At 44.7% G+C, this 19,288-nt stretch overlaps 1 protein-coding gene across 2 annotated transcripts in view; it reads right to left on the bottom strand.

The window, feature by feature from the left end:
- The window catches only part of mta1 (metastasis associated 1), a 147,833-nt gene that overhangs the window by 92,169 nt on the left and 36,376 nt on the right, over window positions 1-19,288 (bottom strand). For both annotated transcript variants that reach the window (XM_059953214.1, XM_059953203.1), the window contains exons 5-7: window positions 14,645-14,708; window positions 3,421-3,538; window positions 2,025-2,127 (exon numbers count right to left, since the gene is read on the bottom strand). In XM_059953214.1, the coding sequence (XP_059809197.1) occupies window positions 2,025-2,127; window positions 3,421-3,538; window positions 14,645-14,708 (285 nt within the window). The remainder of the gene's footprint in view (window positions 1-2,024; window positions 2,128-3,420; window positions 3,539-14,644; window positions 14,709-19,288) is intronic.

The following is a 19,288-nucleotide window of genomic DNA, read 5'->3' as shown; positions in this document are numbered from 1 at the left end:
CACCGGTCAGTAAGCTAATAGACTCCCCCCACCAACCCCACCCTGTGCTGCAGTTTTCTCACCCCTACACCGGTCAGTAAGCTAATAGACTCGACCCCAACCTCACCCTGTGCTGCAGTTTCCTCACCCCTACCCCGGTCAGTAAGCTAATAGACTCCCCCCCCACCCTGTGATGCAGTTTCCTCACCCCTGCACCGGTCAGTAAGCTAATAGACTTCCCCCCCACCCTGTACTGCAGTTTCCTCGCCCCCACACTGGTCAGTAAGCTAATAGACTCCTACCCCACCCTGTGATGCAGATTCCTCACCCCTACAGCAGTCAGGAAGCTAATAGACTCCCCCCCCCCCCCACCCTGTGATGCAGTTTCCTCACCCCTACACCGGTCAGTAAGCTAATAGACTTCCTCCCCACCCTGTACTGCAGTTTCCTCACCCCTACACCGGTCAGGAAGCTAATAGACTTCCTCCCCACCCTGTGCTGCAGTTTCCTCACCCCTACACTGGTCAGTAAGCTAATGGGCCACTGTAAATGATCTAGTGCAGGTGTCTGGTATGAGAATTGGGTGCAGGTTATTAGTGGCCATCTATACATGAATAATGTACAGGGAAATGTGGGGGCATAGATGGTTAGCATAGACCAGATGGGTGAAATGGCCTTTTACATCATAAGGAAATATGAAAAATAACTTCATTTGGGTTTAATCTACACATTGCTTCCTGTTGGTGTGAGTGATTCCAAACTAACGCTGAAGCTGTCAATTCAAACCGCCTGCTAAACAGCGCTCTTCACCACCATTCCTCACTTGGCAAGGCACTGCACTGATCTCCATTCTTTTCATGGGTACTTCCTTGAATAAGTGCTAATTAGATCTAATAAATAACAACATAAACTTAACTTGAGACACCAGGGAGCCTGTGGCATGTTTCTCTAGCTTTTGTGCGACCTATTATGAAGGACATTGTGTCCTGTTTAATAGAAAACATTTATCACAGAATGAGATGTTGCAATATCTCTAAATGAACAAATATATGGATTGATATTCAGACCATCACTGAATGATGCATAATCATATTATTAAGTACATGGATGGAGTTTAGTAAGAAGGTGATTACCAGCCCTAATCCTACAATCCCTACTTGGACGAGATGATTACTCTTGCCACTGCACGAGCAACAGAATTACTTACTATTACTTACTGACTGGTCAGTCGTTCACCGAGTGTTCAGGTTCAGAATCAGATTTAACATCACTGGCAAAGGTCATGAAACGTACTGCTATGTGGCAGCAGCACATGCATAATAAAAACTGTAAATTACAGTAAGTATATATACATTAAATAAGTTAAATAATTAGTGCAAAAAGAGAAACAGTAGTGAGTTCAACGTCCATTCACAAATCTGATGGTAGAGGGGCAGCAGCTGTTCTTGAATTGTTGAGAGTGTGCTTTCAGGCTCCTGTCCCTCCTCGTTGATGGTAGCAATGAGAAGAGGGCATGTTGTGGGGTATGGGGGGAGGGGTTCTTTAATGAAGGATACTGCCTTTTTAAGGTGTTACTCCTTGAAGATGTCCTGGATGCCAGGGAGGTTAGTGACTACGACGGAGGTGACTGAGCTTACAACTTCCTGTTGCTTATTTTGATCCTGTGCGGTGCCGCTCCGCACCACCATCCCAATCCGCTGCATACAGATGGTGATGCAGCAAGTCAGAACACTCTCCACAGTACACTGTCGAGATTTGTGGGAGTCTTTGGTGACGTACCAAATTTCTTCAAACTCCTAATGAAATATGCTGTGCCTTCTTGTAACTGCATCAGTACGTTGGGCCCAGGATATTCATTAGAGTTTTTCATTACATCATCAACACTCACCGAGAAGCAATCAGGAACTGGTAACATAGTGATTACCAGCCCCCAGCCTGCAATCCCTTCTTGGACAGGATGGTCACTCTTGTAACTGCACCACAGTGAAAGGGCTCTGTGATCAGCAGCTCACCTGACAGTTACTCAGAACATCATCAACACTCACCGAGCAACAACTAGGAACTGGTCAATCTGCTTGTCTGTCAGTGGAGTGTCCCCATCCCAGACCTTGGCTTCCATTTCCGCTTGATCTCTTCCATCTTCCTCTCCTGTAAGCCAAGAAAGACAACAGTGATAAATACCCACCCAGACCAAAGCATCAGGAGGTTGAAAATCAACCAACGGGCATTGTCCGTGACACTTGCAAAAAGAATCGTTGAATTGGTTAAAGAGACAGTCAACAGAGGTCAGTATGGGAGAGGGTCATTTTCATCATCTACTCAAAGGACTATCTGCAGACCTCCTTCACATCCCTGGACCTCCTGAAGTTTAGGGCACAAGGCAGCATGCAGGTAAGAAAGGCCACTACAAAATGCAGCTGTGGCATTTTTAGCACCACATCAGACTGGTTCAATTGGCAGCACTGCCACATCTGGAGCAGAGAGGAGGTTCACACCCAGCTCAAGGACCGGAGGGCAAGAATGCCAGCTGAATCGAGGTTTTCCATGTTGGAGCATTCAACTTTCACAAGATGTGTTAAATCAAGACTCAACCGGACAAAATCCCATGGCACAATTTCACAGTAGAGCAGGGGAGTTCGCCCTCAATCCGTGGAGAGAAAAACAACACAGAAATGGGACTTTTGGTTCATCATGCCCATGCCAACCCTTTTTTCCATCCAAAACATATTAATTCTGTTTCCTCACATTAGTATCGTATTCTCTCTTTTTTGTGTCTGTGTAACTGTGATTATATCCGATTCGTCTATCTCCTCCACCTGGGTGTCCCAGATGTACACCACCCTGTGTAACATGACCTACCTCTCTGATCCCCTTTAACACTCCTTCCTCTCACCCAGGAGAAATGCACAGATTACACACAAAGCATACTCAGCGTTACAATCCCTTCAAAAATGCAATCATCTCTCACCATGTCACGACATCAAATTTGTGAATGGGCAGTTAAAGTGAACTCAAGCTTACAAGGGGCTGTCCAGTCACACTGAAGCCAAGAGGTCCCACATCTCAACATCGAAATGTCTAATAAGGGAAAGAGCAAAGGAATGACACACAAGTAGCTTACACCATTCAGCTACCATTCACCATTCTTTCGGAAACACAATTACTCTCAGTTGGAGGTCGGGGAGGATTGGCTTTGAGACAGCAGTGGGATTTATCCGATTTTGTAGGAGACTCTAAGTTCAGAAGTGAGATTTTGATCAAGCAATCAATAGCAACGATTCCTCCTCATTTAATTTATTGAGGAATTAGTCTATGTAGTTAGTCTTGATGCTGCAAAATGCTGCACACACTTGGTGGGTCCAATCACAAGTCGTAAGGTGTTTTGACTCCTTGGCGGGTCCATCCCTGGTGTGAGAATGTTTGCGTGCTAACTTCACTGACCTTCCTTCAGTAGGTCTGTAATGTCTGCTTGGTACTGAGGGCCGATACGAATCTCTCCCTTATCTGCCAACAAAGTCTTCAGTTGTGGATCATAGACGAGTGAATAAAAAAATGCATCCTGGAGGGAAGAGAATCGAAGAGAGTCACTCACTTCAAGCTCGGTTAAGGTTGCCTTAGAATTTAAAAAGGACAAATATAGTCGATAAACAGTGATCCCAAAGTGAATCTAACAACTGAAATTTCAAAGGCAGTTAGATGTATATGTTGATTTCCTTCTAAGGACATGTGCCAGAAAATATGTTCCAGATTAGGATTAACTATGAATAAAGCTCCCTCCAATCCAACAAGCAATTCCACAGCAGATATCGTATGGGATTACTCCTCTGACCTGCTGCTAAGGAAGTTTTAACCATCTCTGCTCGGGCCCCTGCAGTTTCTGCACTTGCCTCCCACAGGGTCCAAGGGAATGCCTTGTCAGGCCCTGCAGACTTAACCACCCTAATTTACTCAAGACAGCAAGCACCTCCACCTTTGTAATCTGCATCACTCCCAGATGAGCTCAACATCTTTTCTGCAGTTTGAAAGGGGGAATAAAGCTACACCTGTGCAGATCCCTGCAGCATCTGCTGGGAGGGGAAGTCAAGGGAACACACCAGTCCTCATAGAGAAAACATAAGAACATAGGAAATAGGAGCAGGGTTCGGCCATCTGCCTGCTCCACCATTCAGTAAGATCTCACCATGGACTCATCTCCACCTACCTGCCTTTTCCCCATAACCCTTATTCCCCTTCAATGCAAAAATCTATCCAATCTTGCCTGAAGTATATTTACTGAGGTACCTCCACTGCCTCATTGGGCAGAGAATTCCACAGATTCACTAGTCTTTGGGGAAAGCAGTTCCTCCTCATCTCCATCCTAAATTTACTCCCCCGAACCTTGAGGCTATGTCCCCAGTTCTAGACTCACCTACCAGTGGAAACAACTTTCCTGCCTCTATATAATCTAAAACTTTCATAATTTTATATGTTTGTATAAGATCTCCTCTCATCCTTCTGAATTCCAGCGAGTACAGTCCCAGGCTTCTCAATCTCTCCTCATGGGTTAACACCTTCATCTCTGGGATCAACCTGGTGAACCTCCTCTGCACTGCCTCCAAAGCCAGTATATCCTTCCTCAAGTAAGGAGACCAGAACTGCACGCAGTACTACAGGTACCAGTCCCCTGTACAGTTGCAGCATAACCTCCCTATTCTTAAATTCAATTCCTCTAGCAATGAAGGCCAACATTCCGTTTGCCTTCTTGATGGCCTGCTGCACCCACAAACCAACCTTTTTGTGATTCATGAACAAGCACTCCCAAGTCCCTCTGCACAGCAGCATGCTGCAATCTTTCACCATTTAAATGATAATTTGCTCTTCTACTTTTCCTTCCAAAGTGAATGACCTTGCATTTACCAGCATTGTACTCCAGAACCAGACCCTTGCTCACTCACAACCTATCTATATCTCTCTGCAGACTCTCCATATCCTCTGCACAATTTGCTTTGCCACTCAATTCAGTGTCATAAGCAAACTTAGATACACTACACTCGGTCCCCTCTTCCAGATCGTTAATGTGTATCATGAACAGTTGCAGTTCCAGCACTGACCCCTGTGGCACACCACTCACCACTGATTGCCAGCCAGAGAAACACCCATGTAACCAACTCTCTGCTTTCTATTCGTTAACCAATCCTCCATCCACACTAATACATCACCCCCAACTGTATGTACCCTTATCTTATGGATAGACCTTTGATGTGGCATCTTATTGAACACCTTCTGGAAATCCTAGTACACAACATCCACCTGCTCCCCTCTATCCACTGCGCTCATTATATCCTCAAAAGAACTCCAGTAAGTTTGTCAAACAGGAATCAGTAGTGGAAGGGTTGAACAGTTTCAAGTTCCTGGGTGTCAACATCTTTCAAGATCTATTCTAGATCTAATATATTTAATGCAATTTCCAAGAAGACACATAAGCTATATTTAATCAGGATTTTGAGGAGACTTGGTTTGACACCAAAGACTCTCATAAATTTCTAGAGATATTGTGGTGAGCATTCTAACTCATTGCATCACCATCTGGTGTGGAGAATTGGAAAAAGCTGCAGAACGTTGCAAACTGCATCACGGGCACTAGCCTCCCCAGGATTGAGGACATCTTCAAAAGGTGATGCCTCAAAAAGGAAGCATCCATCATAAGGACCCCCATCTCCCAGGACATGCCCACTTCATTGCTACCATCAAGGAGGAGGTACAGGAGCCTGAGAACACACACTCAATGCTTTAAGAACTCCACCATCAGATTTCTGAATGGACAATGGACACTGCCTCTATTTTTTTGCTTTTTTCTTTATACTCTTTGCTTAATTTAATTTTGTACAGTTATTGTAATGTATAGCTTTTTACTAACATGTATGGCTGCTACAAAACAAATTTCACATCATACGCCAGTGATATTAAACCTGACTCTGACAAGATGTCACATGAGATGTTTTAAAACAAAATAGGAAAATTAGAAAAATGTTTTTTTTCAAATGGCAGTTGCACGGTTAAGAGGGACCCGGGTGTCCTTGTACACAAATTACTAAAAGTTAACATGCAGGTACAGCATACAGTTAAGAAGGTAACTAGTGTGCTGGCTCTCTGTTGTTAGGGTATATGTTAAAGACAAAGCAAGTTTATCATCATACATGTACATGCATGATGATAAACATATACCTTTAAGTACATGCACACACATGTGGCTTGAAAAATTTACTTGCAACTGCATCACCAGCATTCAGTATCAAATATACAACAGTCACAAAAAACACAAATTCTCCACATTTTTTTCAAGAATACAATTGGAACAGAAAGCAAAGTCCACTGGAGCACAGGGTGATCATAGAGTTTGAGTACTAAAGTAGAAATATAAAATTATACTTTACAGTACTATGACACAGGTTCAATTCCCACTGCTGCCTACAAGGAGTTTGTGCCTCTCCCTGTGACTGTGTGGGTTCCCTCTGGGTGCTCTGGTTTCCTCCCACAGTTCGAAGACGCACTGGGTGGTAGGTTAATTACTCATTGTAAATTATCCCATGATTATGCTAGGATTAAATCAGGGGTTGCTGGGCAGCGTGGCTCAAAGGCCGGAAGGATTTATTCCACGCTGTATTTCAATAAAATAAAAACATATGAAGCCCCTGACGATACGGCATCTGGAATGTTTTATACAGATCTGGTCTCCCTACCCAAGGAAAGATTTACTTGACAATTAAGGCATTGCAGCAAAAGCTCAGCAGATTCACACACACACACACACACACACACACACACACACACACACACACACACACACACACACACACACACACCCCTCCCCCAAAACCTGGAACAGTCAATGCTCCAAGCCTACACTGGTGTCACTTTTCCTACACTACATCGATGACTGCATTGGCACTACTTCCTTCACCCACGCACAGCTCATTAACTTCATCAACTTTGCCTCCAACTTCCACCCTGCCTTCACATTTACCTGGTCCATTTCCGACACCTCCCTCCCAATTCCCAATCTCACTGTCCCTACCTCTGGAGACAGCTTATTATAAACCCACGGACTCTCACAGCTACCTGGACTATACCTCTTCCCACCCTGTTACTAGTAAAAATTCCAACCGCTTCTCTCAATTCCTCTGTCTCTGCCACACCTACTCTCAGGATGAGGCTTTTCATTCTAGAATGAAGGAGATATCCTCCTTTTTCAAAGAAAGGGGCTTCCCTTCCTCCACCATCAACGCTGCCCTCAACCACACCTCTTCCATTTCACGCACCCCATCCTCCCGCCATCCTACCCGGGATAGGGTTCCTCTTGTCCTCACCTACCACCCCACCAGCCTCTGCATCCAACACATAAACCTCCATAACTTCCACCGTCTCCAATGGGATTCCCACCACCAATCACTTCTTTTCCTCTTCCACTCCCCCCCCCCCCCCATCTGCTTTCTTCAGGGATCGCTCCCTATGTGACTCCCTTGTCCATTCATCCCTCCCCACTGATCTCCCTCCTGGCACTTATTCTTGCAAATGGAACAAGTGCTACACCTGCCCCTACACCTCCTCCCTCACCACCATTCAGGGCCCCAAACAGTCCTTCCAGGTGAGGCAACTCTTCACCTGAGAGTCTTTTGGGGTCATGTATTGTATCCAGTACTCCCGGTGTGGGCTCTTGTATATCGGTGAGATCAGACGTAGATTGGAAGACTGCTTTGTTGAGCATCTATGCTCCGTCCACCAGAGAAAGTGGGATCTCTCAGTGGCCACCCATTTCAATTCTACTTCCCATTCCCATCCCAATTTGTCTGCCCATGGCCCCCTCTACTGTCGTGATGAGGCCACACTCAGGCTGAAGGAGCAACACCTTATATTCCATCTGGGTAGTCTCCAATCATAAATATTAATTTCTCAAACTTCCAGTAAAGCCCCCCCTCACCAATCCTCAGTCCCGTTTCCCTCCCTCACCTTATCTCCTTGCCTGGTCATCACCTCCATCTGCTGCTCCTCCCTCCTTTGTCTCCCACGACCTTCTGTCCTCTCCTATTAGATTCCTCCTTCTCCAGCTCTGTATCCCTTACACCAATCAACTTCCCAGCTCTTTACTTACTCCTCACCCCTCTCAGTTTCACCTTTCACCTTGTGTTTTTTCCTCCACTCCTGCTGAAGGGTCTCGGCCCAAAATGTCGACTGTACTCTTTTCCATAGATGCTGCCTGAAGGTCCACAGAAAGGACTGGATAAAGTGGGTGATTTTAAAAAGGAATACTAGATTGATGTACTTGGTTTAGGAGAAATTGGTTTTGAAGGTTATATCCAGCAATACCCCTTTCCAAACTGTCCCTTCGGTTGTAGTAGTGAAGGGAAGTGATGAAATTCTTCCTGCCAGAGGAGGACCCTATTTGAAATTGGAGACCTGTTGGATATGAAGTCTTCCCGACCCACAATGGATCCCTGCCACTCAATGTCATTGGGCATTTGTATTTCTGCTCAAAGGCCAGACTTTTCCCAAGGATCTCATGGAGTCAGAATAAGAAGGTGAAGGGAGTGGAGGAAGAAGTACCAGATGGCAGGTGATGGGTGAAACCCGGAGAGGGTGAAGTAAAGAGCTGGGAAGTTGGTTGATGAAAGAGATAAAGGGCTGGAGAAGGGGGAGTCTGATAGGAGAGGGTAGAAGACCATGGAAGAACCGGAAGGGAGAGGAGCACCCAAGGCAGGTGATGGGCAATTAAGAAGAGGTGTGAGAAGGAAACAAGAATGAGGAATGATGAAGATGGGGGTGGGGGGGAAGTTTTAGAAATCAATGTTCATGCAATCAGGCTAGAGACTATCCAGATGGAGTATAAGGTATTGCTCCTCCAACCTGAGTGTGGCCTCATCCAAGCAGTAGAGGCGGCCATGGACTGACATGCTAAAATAGGAATAGGAAGTAAAATTGAAATAGGAAGCACACAAACAGGGCAAAGGTGCTCGACAAAGTGGTTTAAGTGTCACCTCACCTGGGAGGACTGGGGCCATGAATGGTAGTGAGGGAGGAGGTGTAGGGGCTGGTGTGACACTTGTTCCACCTGCAAGGATTGGTGCCAGGAGGGAGATCATTGGGGGGGGGAGGAACAAGTGGACAAGGGAGTCGCGTAGCGAGTGATTCCTGTGGAAAGAAGAGGGGGGAAAGGGAAAGATATGCTTGGTGGTGGGATCCCGCTGGAGATTGAGGAAGTTACAAAGAATTACGTGCTGGACATGGAGGCTAGTGGGGTGGTACATGAGGACAACAGGAGCCTTATCCCTGGTGTGGCAGCGGGAGGATGGAGTGAGGGCAGCGTTGATCGTGGAGGAAGGAAAGCCCTTTCTTTGAAGAAGGAGGACATCTCAGTTGCTCTGGAAAGAAAAGCCTCATCCTGAGAGCAGATGTGGTGGAGATAGAGGAACTGAGAAAAGGGAATAGCAGTTTTACAAGTGACAGGATGGGAAGAGGTGTCGTCCAGAGAGCTGTGTGAGTCAGTGGGTTTATAAAAGACATCAGCAGACTTTAGTGTCTGTTCTGTCTAAAGAAGAGAAGTGAGAGCTGGTGCTTGTAGTGAGAGCTGAGAAAGTTTAAAAGAGATGGGCCTCAGGACTGCTAGTGAGTTTCACTTAAAAGGGGCATGTTTGGCAAAGTAATAGTTAATTGGCTAATGAAGTAACTAACAGCAGCTAAGGAAAGGAAGTCAGGAAGAAGCAGAGCAGCCATTTTGAAAAGGAGCAGCAGGTTGTCAAAGTGTAGGCTTTGGTGAGGAACATAAGCTCACAAACTTTTTTATGCTACTGACCGCTACCATTAACCGAGAGGTTTGTGGACCCCAGGTTGGGAACCCCTGATGAGGAGGCTGAGCAAGCCAAGGTAAGGAGAGAGTAGGTTTTCATCTTGTTCCCTCAAAGCTCATGTGTTACGGCAGGTGAGTGCAGGGCGGCTGCCAGAGTCCCCAATGACTATGTGTGTCAAGCTGCAGCTCCAGTCAAACCACACAGTGGCACCGGAGCTATGCGTGGATTCACTCTGAGACATCTGTAATGATGAGAATGTTGTGCATAACATGTCAGTGAGTTAGTCACACTGCAGGCTAAGGGGCTAAGAGAGGATTGCGAATGGGGGGCCAACAGTAGCAGGAACCCTGTGGTCATCTCTCTCCGAAATAAATATACTGCTCCAGACACAAAATGCTGGAGGTACTCAGCAGATCAGGCAGCATCTATGGAGTTAACACTTTGGGCTGAAACCCTGCACAGGACAGAAAAAGAAGGGTGCTGAAGCCAGAATAGGAGGAGAAGAGGCAGGAGTACAAGCAGGCAGATGATAGGTGAGGTCAGGTGAGGGGAAAGGTGGGTGGGTGGGTGGGTGGGGTAGGAGGGGGAAGAAGTAAGAAGTTGGGGGTGGAGACTAAAGAGTGGCAGAGCTAGAGTGGTTGGGGATTCCTTGGTTAGGGAATAGACAGGAGCTTCTGTGACTGCAAAAGGAATTCCCAGTTGATGTGTTGTCTCCTGGGTGCAAGAGACAGGGATGCCTTTGAGTAACCGCAGAGCATTCTGAAAAGGGAAGATGAACAGCCAGTTGTCCTGGTGCATGCAAGTACAAACAATATGGGGGGGGGGGGGGGGAGGGGGGGAGGGGGAGGAGTGCTGAAATTGGGAAGCCAGGAGATAAATTAAAAGTCAGGCCTCAAAGATAATAATCTCAGGATTACTAACTGTGCCACTTGCTAGTCACAGAAGGAATAGCAGAATAGTTAAGGTGGATATGTGATGTGAGGAGTGATGCAGGAAAGAGGCTTTCAGATTCCTGGGGTACTGGAACCAGCTCTTGTGAAGGTGGGACCAGTGTAAACCAGACTGCCTAAACCTGGGCAGAATTGGGATTAATGGCCTAGTGGTAGTGATGTTGGGGAGGGTTTAAACTCCACCGCACCACATATGGCAGGGAGATGGGAAACCATGGAGGAGAACAGAGGGACGCAATATGGGAACCAAAACAAGTTAGAAAAGAGAAAGGTAAGAGTTTTGAAACAAGGTCAGTGAATTTCTGGCACAAATCTGTACAAAGGGGTATGATTTAGAGGCCATTATGGAAATGTGGCTGCAGGGTGGAGGTGTATTTGAATTAAATACCCAAGGGTATCAGGTAATATGAAAGGGTATGCAGGAAGGCAAGGGAGGTGGTGCTGTTAATTAAGGATGAGATCAGGGTGATAGAGAAAGTTTATATAAGATCTCAGGAGCAGAATGTCGAGTCCATCTGGGCAGAGATTGGCATTAATGATGGGGGACAAAAAAAACCTCACTGGTGGAAGTTGTCTATAGACCTCCAAATATAATGTTACAGTGGCATAGGCAATAAACCAAGAAATATCTGATGTGTGCAATAATGGAACAGCAGTTCTCATGGGGGAACTTCAACTTCAACCTACAATGGATAGGGCAAATGATATGGTCGAGAAAGACTTCATAGAATGCATCTACGATAGCTTTCTTAAACTGCATGTTACTGAACGTTCCAGGGAAAGTGTTATCTTGCATGTGTAATAAGACAGGTGAAAGCAATAATCTTGTAATTCATGATTCTCTTGGAAAGAGTGATCACAGTGTGATTGAATTTCTCACATCAGTGAAGGGTGTAATAGTTCCATCTAAAACCAATGTATTATGCCAAAACAAGGGAGGCTACAATGGAGTGAGGGAGGAGTTGCCTAGCATAGACTGGAAATTCAGGCTATATGATGAGACAGCTGAGGAACAGTGGAAGATTTTCAAGTGATTTTTTCAGTGCTGAATAAAAGTATGTTCCAGTTCAGAGCATGGGTGGGGAGAGTTGGCCCTGGGTAACTTACAGAATAAAGGAAAACAAAACCTGAAAGCTCATCCATACAAAAGTCATTGGAAGTTTGGGAAATCTTTATAAAGTAAAGAACCACTAAAGAAGCAAGATGCTTCACAAAAGAAACTTGCCCAAAATATGAAAACAGTAAAATGTTATTATATAAAGCAGAAAAGGGTGGCTAAATTTGAATGGCGCCGAGCTGTGATCTCCATTAAGGAGGTTTTTTTTTGTGGAATTTTTGGGTTTGTAGGGATGGGTTTTGGAGACAGAGGGGGTTGAGGGAGGGTCAGGTTATGGTTTAGGGACAGGAATGTGGGAGAATTAGATCACAGGCTGGAGCTTTAAGTCACCGTTTTGCACTTGTCAGACAGCGATGCGGACATATACTGTGCTGGGAAGTCCGGCTGGAGGTTGGGTTGATGGACCAGGGTAGATGAAGGCTGGTGGCTCCCTCTGGGCCAGCAAGTTGTTGGTGGGTTTGGAGTAGGGGCTCCATGCAGGCAGGAGAAACAAAACCGGGCGACCCCCGGGTTTGTGAATCGGCAAGTCTGGTGTTTGAGGTCTCGTGTTTGGTGAAAGGCAGGTTCAGAGGTCAATGGCCTGAGAATTGAATTGAAAAATCAAGGCCTGTTGGCCAGTGCCCTGGGTCTGTGAATCTGAGTCTGCTGGAGTAGTCAAATTAGAGTACAGTGAAAGCTGGGGGGCCAAAGAAGACACCCTGTCTTGAGGTTAGAAGACTGTGTACTGTACATGTGTGGGTGGGAGGGAGAAACAAGTCCTGTCTTGCTGTTGTTTCATTGTTTATTGTGTTCCGTGGTGTTTTACCCCACACTGTGGGCATGCTATGTTGGCACCCGAATGTGTTGTTCCCCCCCCACCAACACATCCTCTGGATTTACTGTATGTTTTGACTTACACATGATAGATAAACTTGAATCTTGAATTTTAAAGTGAATGTAGATCGACAGGAAGATGAGAAGAGGGAGTTAGGATTGAGTATTACAGAAAGGGCTGAGACTGTTCTGTGTTGGTTGTCATGGTGGAGAACATGTCTAAGAGATGTTATCAATGTGATGGGAGGAAGGGCCTCAATACAATCTCTATCACTAGAGGGAGAATGCTGCACAAATTAGTGGGCTGGAAGTCCCTGCTGCTGACAAAATGTGTCCCAGGCTGGTGAACGAAATGGCCGAAGTTACAGTAGAGGCATTTGTAATAATTTACCAAAATTCTTTGGACTTTGGGCAGGTCCCAGTGGATTGGAAGACAACAAAAGCTGCAACACTGTTTCTTTAAAGATATAGGCAGAAGGCAGATAAATATAGAAAATTAACTTAACATCTGTAGTTGGGAAAATCCTTGAAGCTACTGTATGATTAAGAAATCTGAATGGGGTGGTTCCATCAGGCAGACACAGCACGGATTCACGAATGGCAGGTCCATTTTTACAAACTTACTGGAGTTCTTCGAGGCCATAGTGAACATAGGCAGTAGATAGAGGGGAACAGGTGAATGTTGAATACTGGATTTCCAGAAGGCATTTGATAAGATGCTGCATGCTGATGTCACTGTATTGAGTGGAAAAGCAAATTCCAGGGGATGTGAAGCGTCAATAGGAAGATAGATAGCTTACGTGAATGGACAAGATGAAGCACAACGCTGGTAAGTGCAAGGTCATTCACTTTGGAAGGAAAAATAGATCAGATTACTATTTAAATGGTGAAAGACTGTGACATGCTGTTCTGCAGAGGGACTGGGGAGTGCTTGTGCATGAATCCCAAAGATGGTTGGCAGGTACAACGGGTTATCAGGAAGGCAGATGGAATGTTGGTCTTCATTGCTGGAAGGATTGAATTTCGAAGCAGGGAAGGGTTGCTACAACTGTACATGGTACTGGTGAGTCCTCACCTGGTGTACTGAGTGCTATTCTGGTCTCCTTACTTTAGGAAAAATACACTGACTTCGGAGGCGGTGCAAAGGAGGTTCACCAGATTGATCGTTGTGATGAGGGGGTTAGCTTACGAGAAGAGACTGAGTTGCCTGGGATTATACCCACTGGAATTCAGAGGAATAAAGGAATCTTAAAGGAACATATATAAAATAATGAAAGGGATAGAATAATAAAATTATAAAACAGGAGCAGGTAAGTTGTTTCCAGTAGTAGAGACTAGAACTAGGAGATAAGTGACTCAAGGTTCAGGAGTGGATTTAGGATGGGGATGAGGAACTGCTTTTCCCAGAGAATAGTGAATCTGTGTAATTCTATGCCCAAGGAAGCAGTAGAGGTTACCTCATTAAATATTTAAGACAGCTAGACCTGCATAGCAGGGAAATTAACAGGTTAATACCCCTGCTATGCAAAAGTCCTATCTTAAATATTTAATATTACAGGGAGAAGCCAGATAGATGGGACCTGTGTACGTGGCAAGATACACCATGATATCATTGAATGTCAGAGTAGGCTCAATGGGCCAGGTGGCCCACTCCTCCTGTTTCTTAAGTTCTTACGAGTGTCACGTGCATATTCTTATTAAAGTCCTCTTACAACTTGCTTTCAGAAACATTATGAGGTAGGAACTTTGACCTATTCCCTCTCCCTTGTCCAAAGACTAGTTAATTTACCCCTGTGGCCAGTGTGTTGGACGTTGAGTCGATGCCCAGTGAGTGGCACAGTTCAATGTAAGATGGCATGGTGGCTCAGAGCAGCAGACAAACTGCTGGCATCCGATGCAAAAAGACTGAAATGTCAACATAGAAACACGACAGATGATAAATGCTTGCTGAAGCTGACTCTTACCTCACGTTCCAGATAGGACAAAAGCAACTCTGTTTCATTTAACAGGGTAACGCTGCACTTTCCCCTGGAAGGAAATTGAAAAAGGTGTCAGTACCAGTTTTGGACAGAATTCCTCTCTTCCACTGTTGGAAGATCTTAGATTTGAGGCTTACTCAAAAACTGACCACATAGCTCAGGTCTGAATGTGGTGCTGTACTCCTGGAGGTATCCTGTTCAGGTGAGACAACACATCTCCTGTCCTGTGAGGAAGATATTAAAAGAAAATAAGGGAGTCTTGAAAGTGGTTGATTAATCCGTGGGGGGGTGGGAGGCAGCGAATAGGGGCCATCAGCATGGCTTTGTGTGTGGGGAATTCAAGTATTACAAACTTAAGTAATTAATATTTGACGTGACCAAAAAGAATTTGAGGGCAGGGCAGTAGTCATGGTCAACATCAGCTTCAATAAGACCTTTAAACTGCTCTGGAATATTACACTGCATGGAACTCGGGAGGAGCTGGCTAACTGGAATCACAACTGACTTGATGGCAGGAAGTAAATGATGATGGTGGAAAGTTGTTTCCCAGACTGGGAGTCTGTGACAAGTGATGTGCCTCAGCGTCAGTGCTGGCTCCCTTGTTTGTCATTTATAACAACAACCTGGATAAGACTGGCACGGTAAGTTTGCAAATGACATGAAAACAGGTGCTGTAGTGGACAGCGAAAATTATCAAAAAATAGTTGATAAGCTAAGTAAGTGAGATGAAGAATAGCAAATGGAGTTTTAATTTGGAAATGTGCGAGGTGTTGTAATTTGGAAAGTCAATCCAGGCAGGTCTTTCACAGTGACTGATCGGACTCTGTTGTTGAACAGCGGAAGTTTGGAGTTCAAGTACAAGGTTCCCTGAAAGTGGAGTCACCAGCAGACAGACTGGGGAAGAAGTCTTGTGGCACACTGGTGTAATCAGTCAGGATACTACATATACAAGTTGGGAGGTACAAGACATTGCTGAGACTGTGTACTTGAGTATTGCGCTCCGTTTTGGTTGCCCTGCCATAGGGAAAATCTACAGGGATGCTGCCAGGACTTGAGGGCTAAATGATAGGGAGAGATTGGACAAGCTAGGACTTTATTCCACGGAGTGTTGGAGATGGAGAAGTATTCATATTGAGGTGTATAAAATCATGTGGGGCATTGATAGGGTGAATACACTTAGTCTTATTCATTTATTTAGAAATACAGTGTGGATCAGGCCATTCCAGCCTAGCAATGGACTTCTCAGCAACACACCTTTTTAACCCTAGATTAATGACAGGACAACTTACAAGGTCCAATTAACCTATTGACAAATACATCTTTCGACTGTGGGAGTTAAATGGAGCACCTGGAGGAAACCCGCGTGCTCACAGGAAGAACGTACATATTCCAGGGTTGGGGAATTAAACTAGAGGCCACAGATTTAGACCAAAAAATATGGGAGCAGAATTAGGTATTTTGGCCCATCGAATCTGCTCTACCATTTGATCATGACTTACTTTATTTAAGGCTAGAGGAAATATTTAATAGGTACTTGAGAGAAACATTTTTTAAACCCTTAGTATAGTATGCATGTGGATTAAGATGCCAAAGGAAGCAGTTGAAACAGGTGCAATAACTGTTTAAAAGATATTTGGGCAGGTACACGGACAAGAAGCGTTTAGAAGGCTATGGGTCAGATGCCGCGACTAGCTTGGAATGACATTTTGGTCAGCATGGTCTGGTTGAGGCCAAAGAGCCTGTTCCATGCTCTATGACTATTTTCCTCCAGACTCCTGGATAATCTTCAACTCTCAATCAGCATCCTAAAGTGAGATCGCAGATAGCTGCAAATCTGAAAAAAAACAGCAGGTCTGTCAGCATTTGAAAAGAAAAACAGTTAGCATTGCAGGCCAAAGAGGCGTCACCAAAGCATGGAAATATTAGAAATTAAATGCATTATATACTGAAAAGAGAGGGGGTGGAGAAGAAAGGGAACATTTGTGATATAATGAAAGACATTGGTGATGATGGTGCTGACTGAGAGGGCGGGGAAGGCTTGTTAATTGACACTCCTCCAGTCAAGAGAAGGATATTAATATGAACAGATGGGGAAGTGAAAACTTGCTAGAACTACTAAAAACAAATCACCGTAGTTGTTGTAAAATGAAATGAAATAGGAATTCTGGGAATATCCAGAGGATCAGGCAGCATCTGGTAAAGAGGAAAATCTGAGTTACAATTACAAATTGATGACATTACATCAGAACTGACCAGTCTTGATGTCCTCGTGGACATGCATCATGAGGAATAACTCAAATAGGGTTATGCCTCATCTGTGGGATCTCTTACCCAATTTAGTCATAAGGACTTGACTCAGCTGGGAAAACACTGCATTCTCTATGAGTTCAGTGACTACTATTGGCTTATTAGGTCACATGTACCAAGATAAAGAAGAAGTATTTTTTAATTTTCATGCCACCCAGACAGACCACACCATACACTGACGAAGGATAAAGGTGGCAAAACTTAGTGGAGACACAAGACATTGCAGACACTGGAAATTCGGAGCAAAGAAGCTGGAGGAATTCAGTAGGTCCGGCAGCATCTTTGGAGGAAAACTAACGATTGACGTATCAGGCGGAGTTGTTTATCAGGACTAGAAAGAGGAAAGATGGCCAATATAAAAAGGGAGGGGGGAGGCAGTGTAAGAGCAGGTAGGCAATGAGTGGATCTATGTTAGGAGGGTGATCGGCAGGTGAGGAAAAGGTGGGAATAGTGGCAAGTTGGGCCATAAATGGGTGGAGGAGAAAAGAGCTGAATCTAATTGGAGAGGACAGTGGACCATGGAGTAAAGGGAAGGAGGTAGGGAGGGGAACCAGTGGGAGGAGTATGTGGGTGGTAAACAGTTAAAGAAGGTGGGGGAGAAGGGGAGAGTCATGAGGTGACTGGGACCAGTGGAATTTCGCCAATTCTCTTCATGGATGCTGCCCGTCCTGCTGAGTGCCTCCAACTTTTTGTGCAGAAAATTGTAAAGTAGTTACAGAGGGTGCAGTGTCGGTTGACAAACAGCCTAGGTCAAAGTCACTTCTGAGTTTCTTTTCCCTCTTTGACAGAGCACTTTTGGAACCATGGAATGAATTGTTGGTCCAATATAGACACCTGTCAAACATCAATACACCGCTGAGACTCCTGAGTCAGGATTGGTCAGGCAAAATGAGTTTGGCAGATTTTCTCCTGAAAGATTTTGTGAATCAAAGTTCAAAGTAAGTTTATTATCAAGGTATGTATGTTACCACATATTACTCTGAAATTCGTTTTCTTGTAGACATTCACAACAGAACAAAGAAATACAATTATATCAGTGAAAAACTACGGCTGACAAACAACCAATGTGCAAAATAAGACAAACTGTGCAAGTACAAAAAAAAACTAATAAATAATCATAAAAAACACAAAATGCTGGCAGAACTCAGCAGTCCAGACAGCATCTATGGGAGGAGGTAATAACGACATTTCGGGCCGAAACCCTTCATCAGGAGTGAAGTAACATGGGATGGTCGATGGGGGATAAGAAGTGGGGGGAGGGATAAAGTAGAGAGCCTGGAAGTGATAGGCTGGAGGGAAATGGGCTGGGGGAAGGTGGAGAATTATGGGAAATAAGAGAGAAAGAAAGATAGGGCTGGGGGGAGATTATAGTGAGGGGGGAAAAAGAGAGAGAAAGAGAACCCATAGATGCTGTCTGGCCTTCTGAGTTCTGCCAGCATTTTGTGTTTTTTATTTATTTCCAGCATCTGCAGATTCACTCATGTTGCTAATAAATAATCATAGTAAGTCAATAATACTGAGAACATGAGTTGCAGAATCGTTGAAAGTGGGTCCAAAGGTTGTGGAATTTATTTAGTGTTGGGGTGAGTGAAGTTATCCATACTGGTTCAGAAGCTTGATTGTTGAAGGGTAATAACTGTTCCTGAACCTGGTGGTATGAGACCCAAGGCTTCTGTACTTCCTTCCCGATGACAGCAGTAAGAAGAGAGCACGGCCTAGATGGTGGAGGTCCTCGATGATTAATGCTGCTTTCTCATGACAGCACTCCAGTGCACAATGATGGGAAGGGACTGGGCTATATCCACCACCTTTTGTGGGCTTTCTGTTCTTGGGTATTGGTGTTTCCACGCCAGGCCATGAAACAACCAGTCAGGATACTCTCCACTGTGCATCTATAGAAACTTGTCAAAGTTTTAGATGATTTGCTGAATCTTCACAAACTTCTACAAAAGTAAAGACGCTGCCATATTTTCTTTGTAAAGGCAGTTACATGCTGGTCCTAAGACAGATCCACTGATATGATAATGCCAGGGAATTTAAAGTTACTAACCCTCTCCACCTCCAAAACCCCTTCTTCCTCCTGCAGTCAATAATCAGCTCTTTGGTTTTGCTGATATTGAGTAAGAGGTGATTGTTGTGGCAACGTTCAACGAGATTCATTCTCCCTCTTCTACGCTGAATCGTCAGCAAACTGAAATATGCCATTGGAACTGTACTTAGCCTCGCCATGATAAGTAAAAAGCAACTACAGCAGGGGGATAAACACACAGCCAGATAGTTTTTTGCAATCACATGGTAGTGTTGTTCATTATTACCAAGATC

The sequence above is a fragment of the Hypanus sabinus genome, chromosome 2 (assembly GCF_030144855.1).
Source record: "Hypanus sabinus isolate sHypSab1 chromosome 2, sHypSab1.hap1, whole genome shotgun sequence".
Taxonomy (NCBI): domain Eukaryota; kingdom Metazoa; phylum Chordata; class Chondrichthyes; order Myliobatiformes; family Dasyatidae; genus Hypanus; species Hypanus sabinus.
This window is presented reverse-complemented; position numbering and strand designations above follow the sequence as displayed.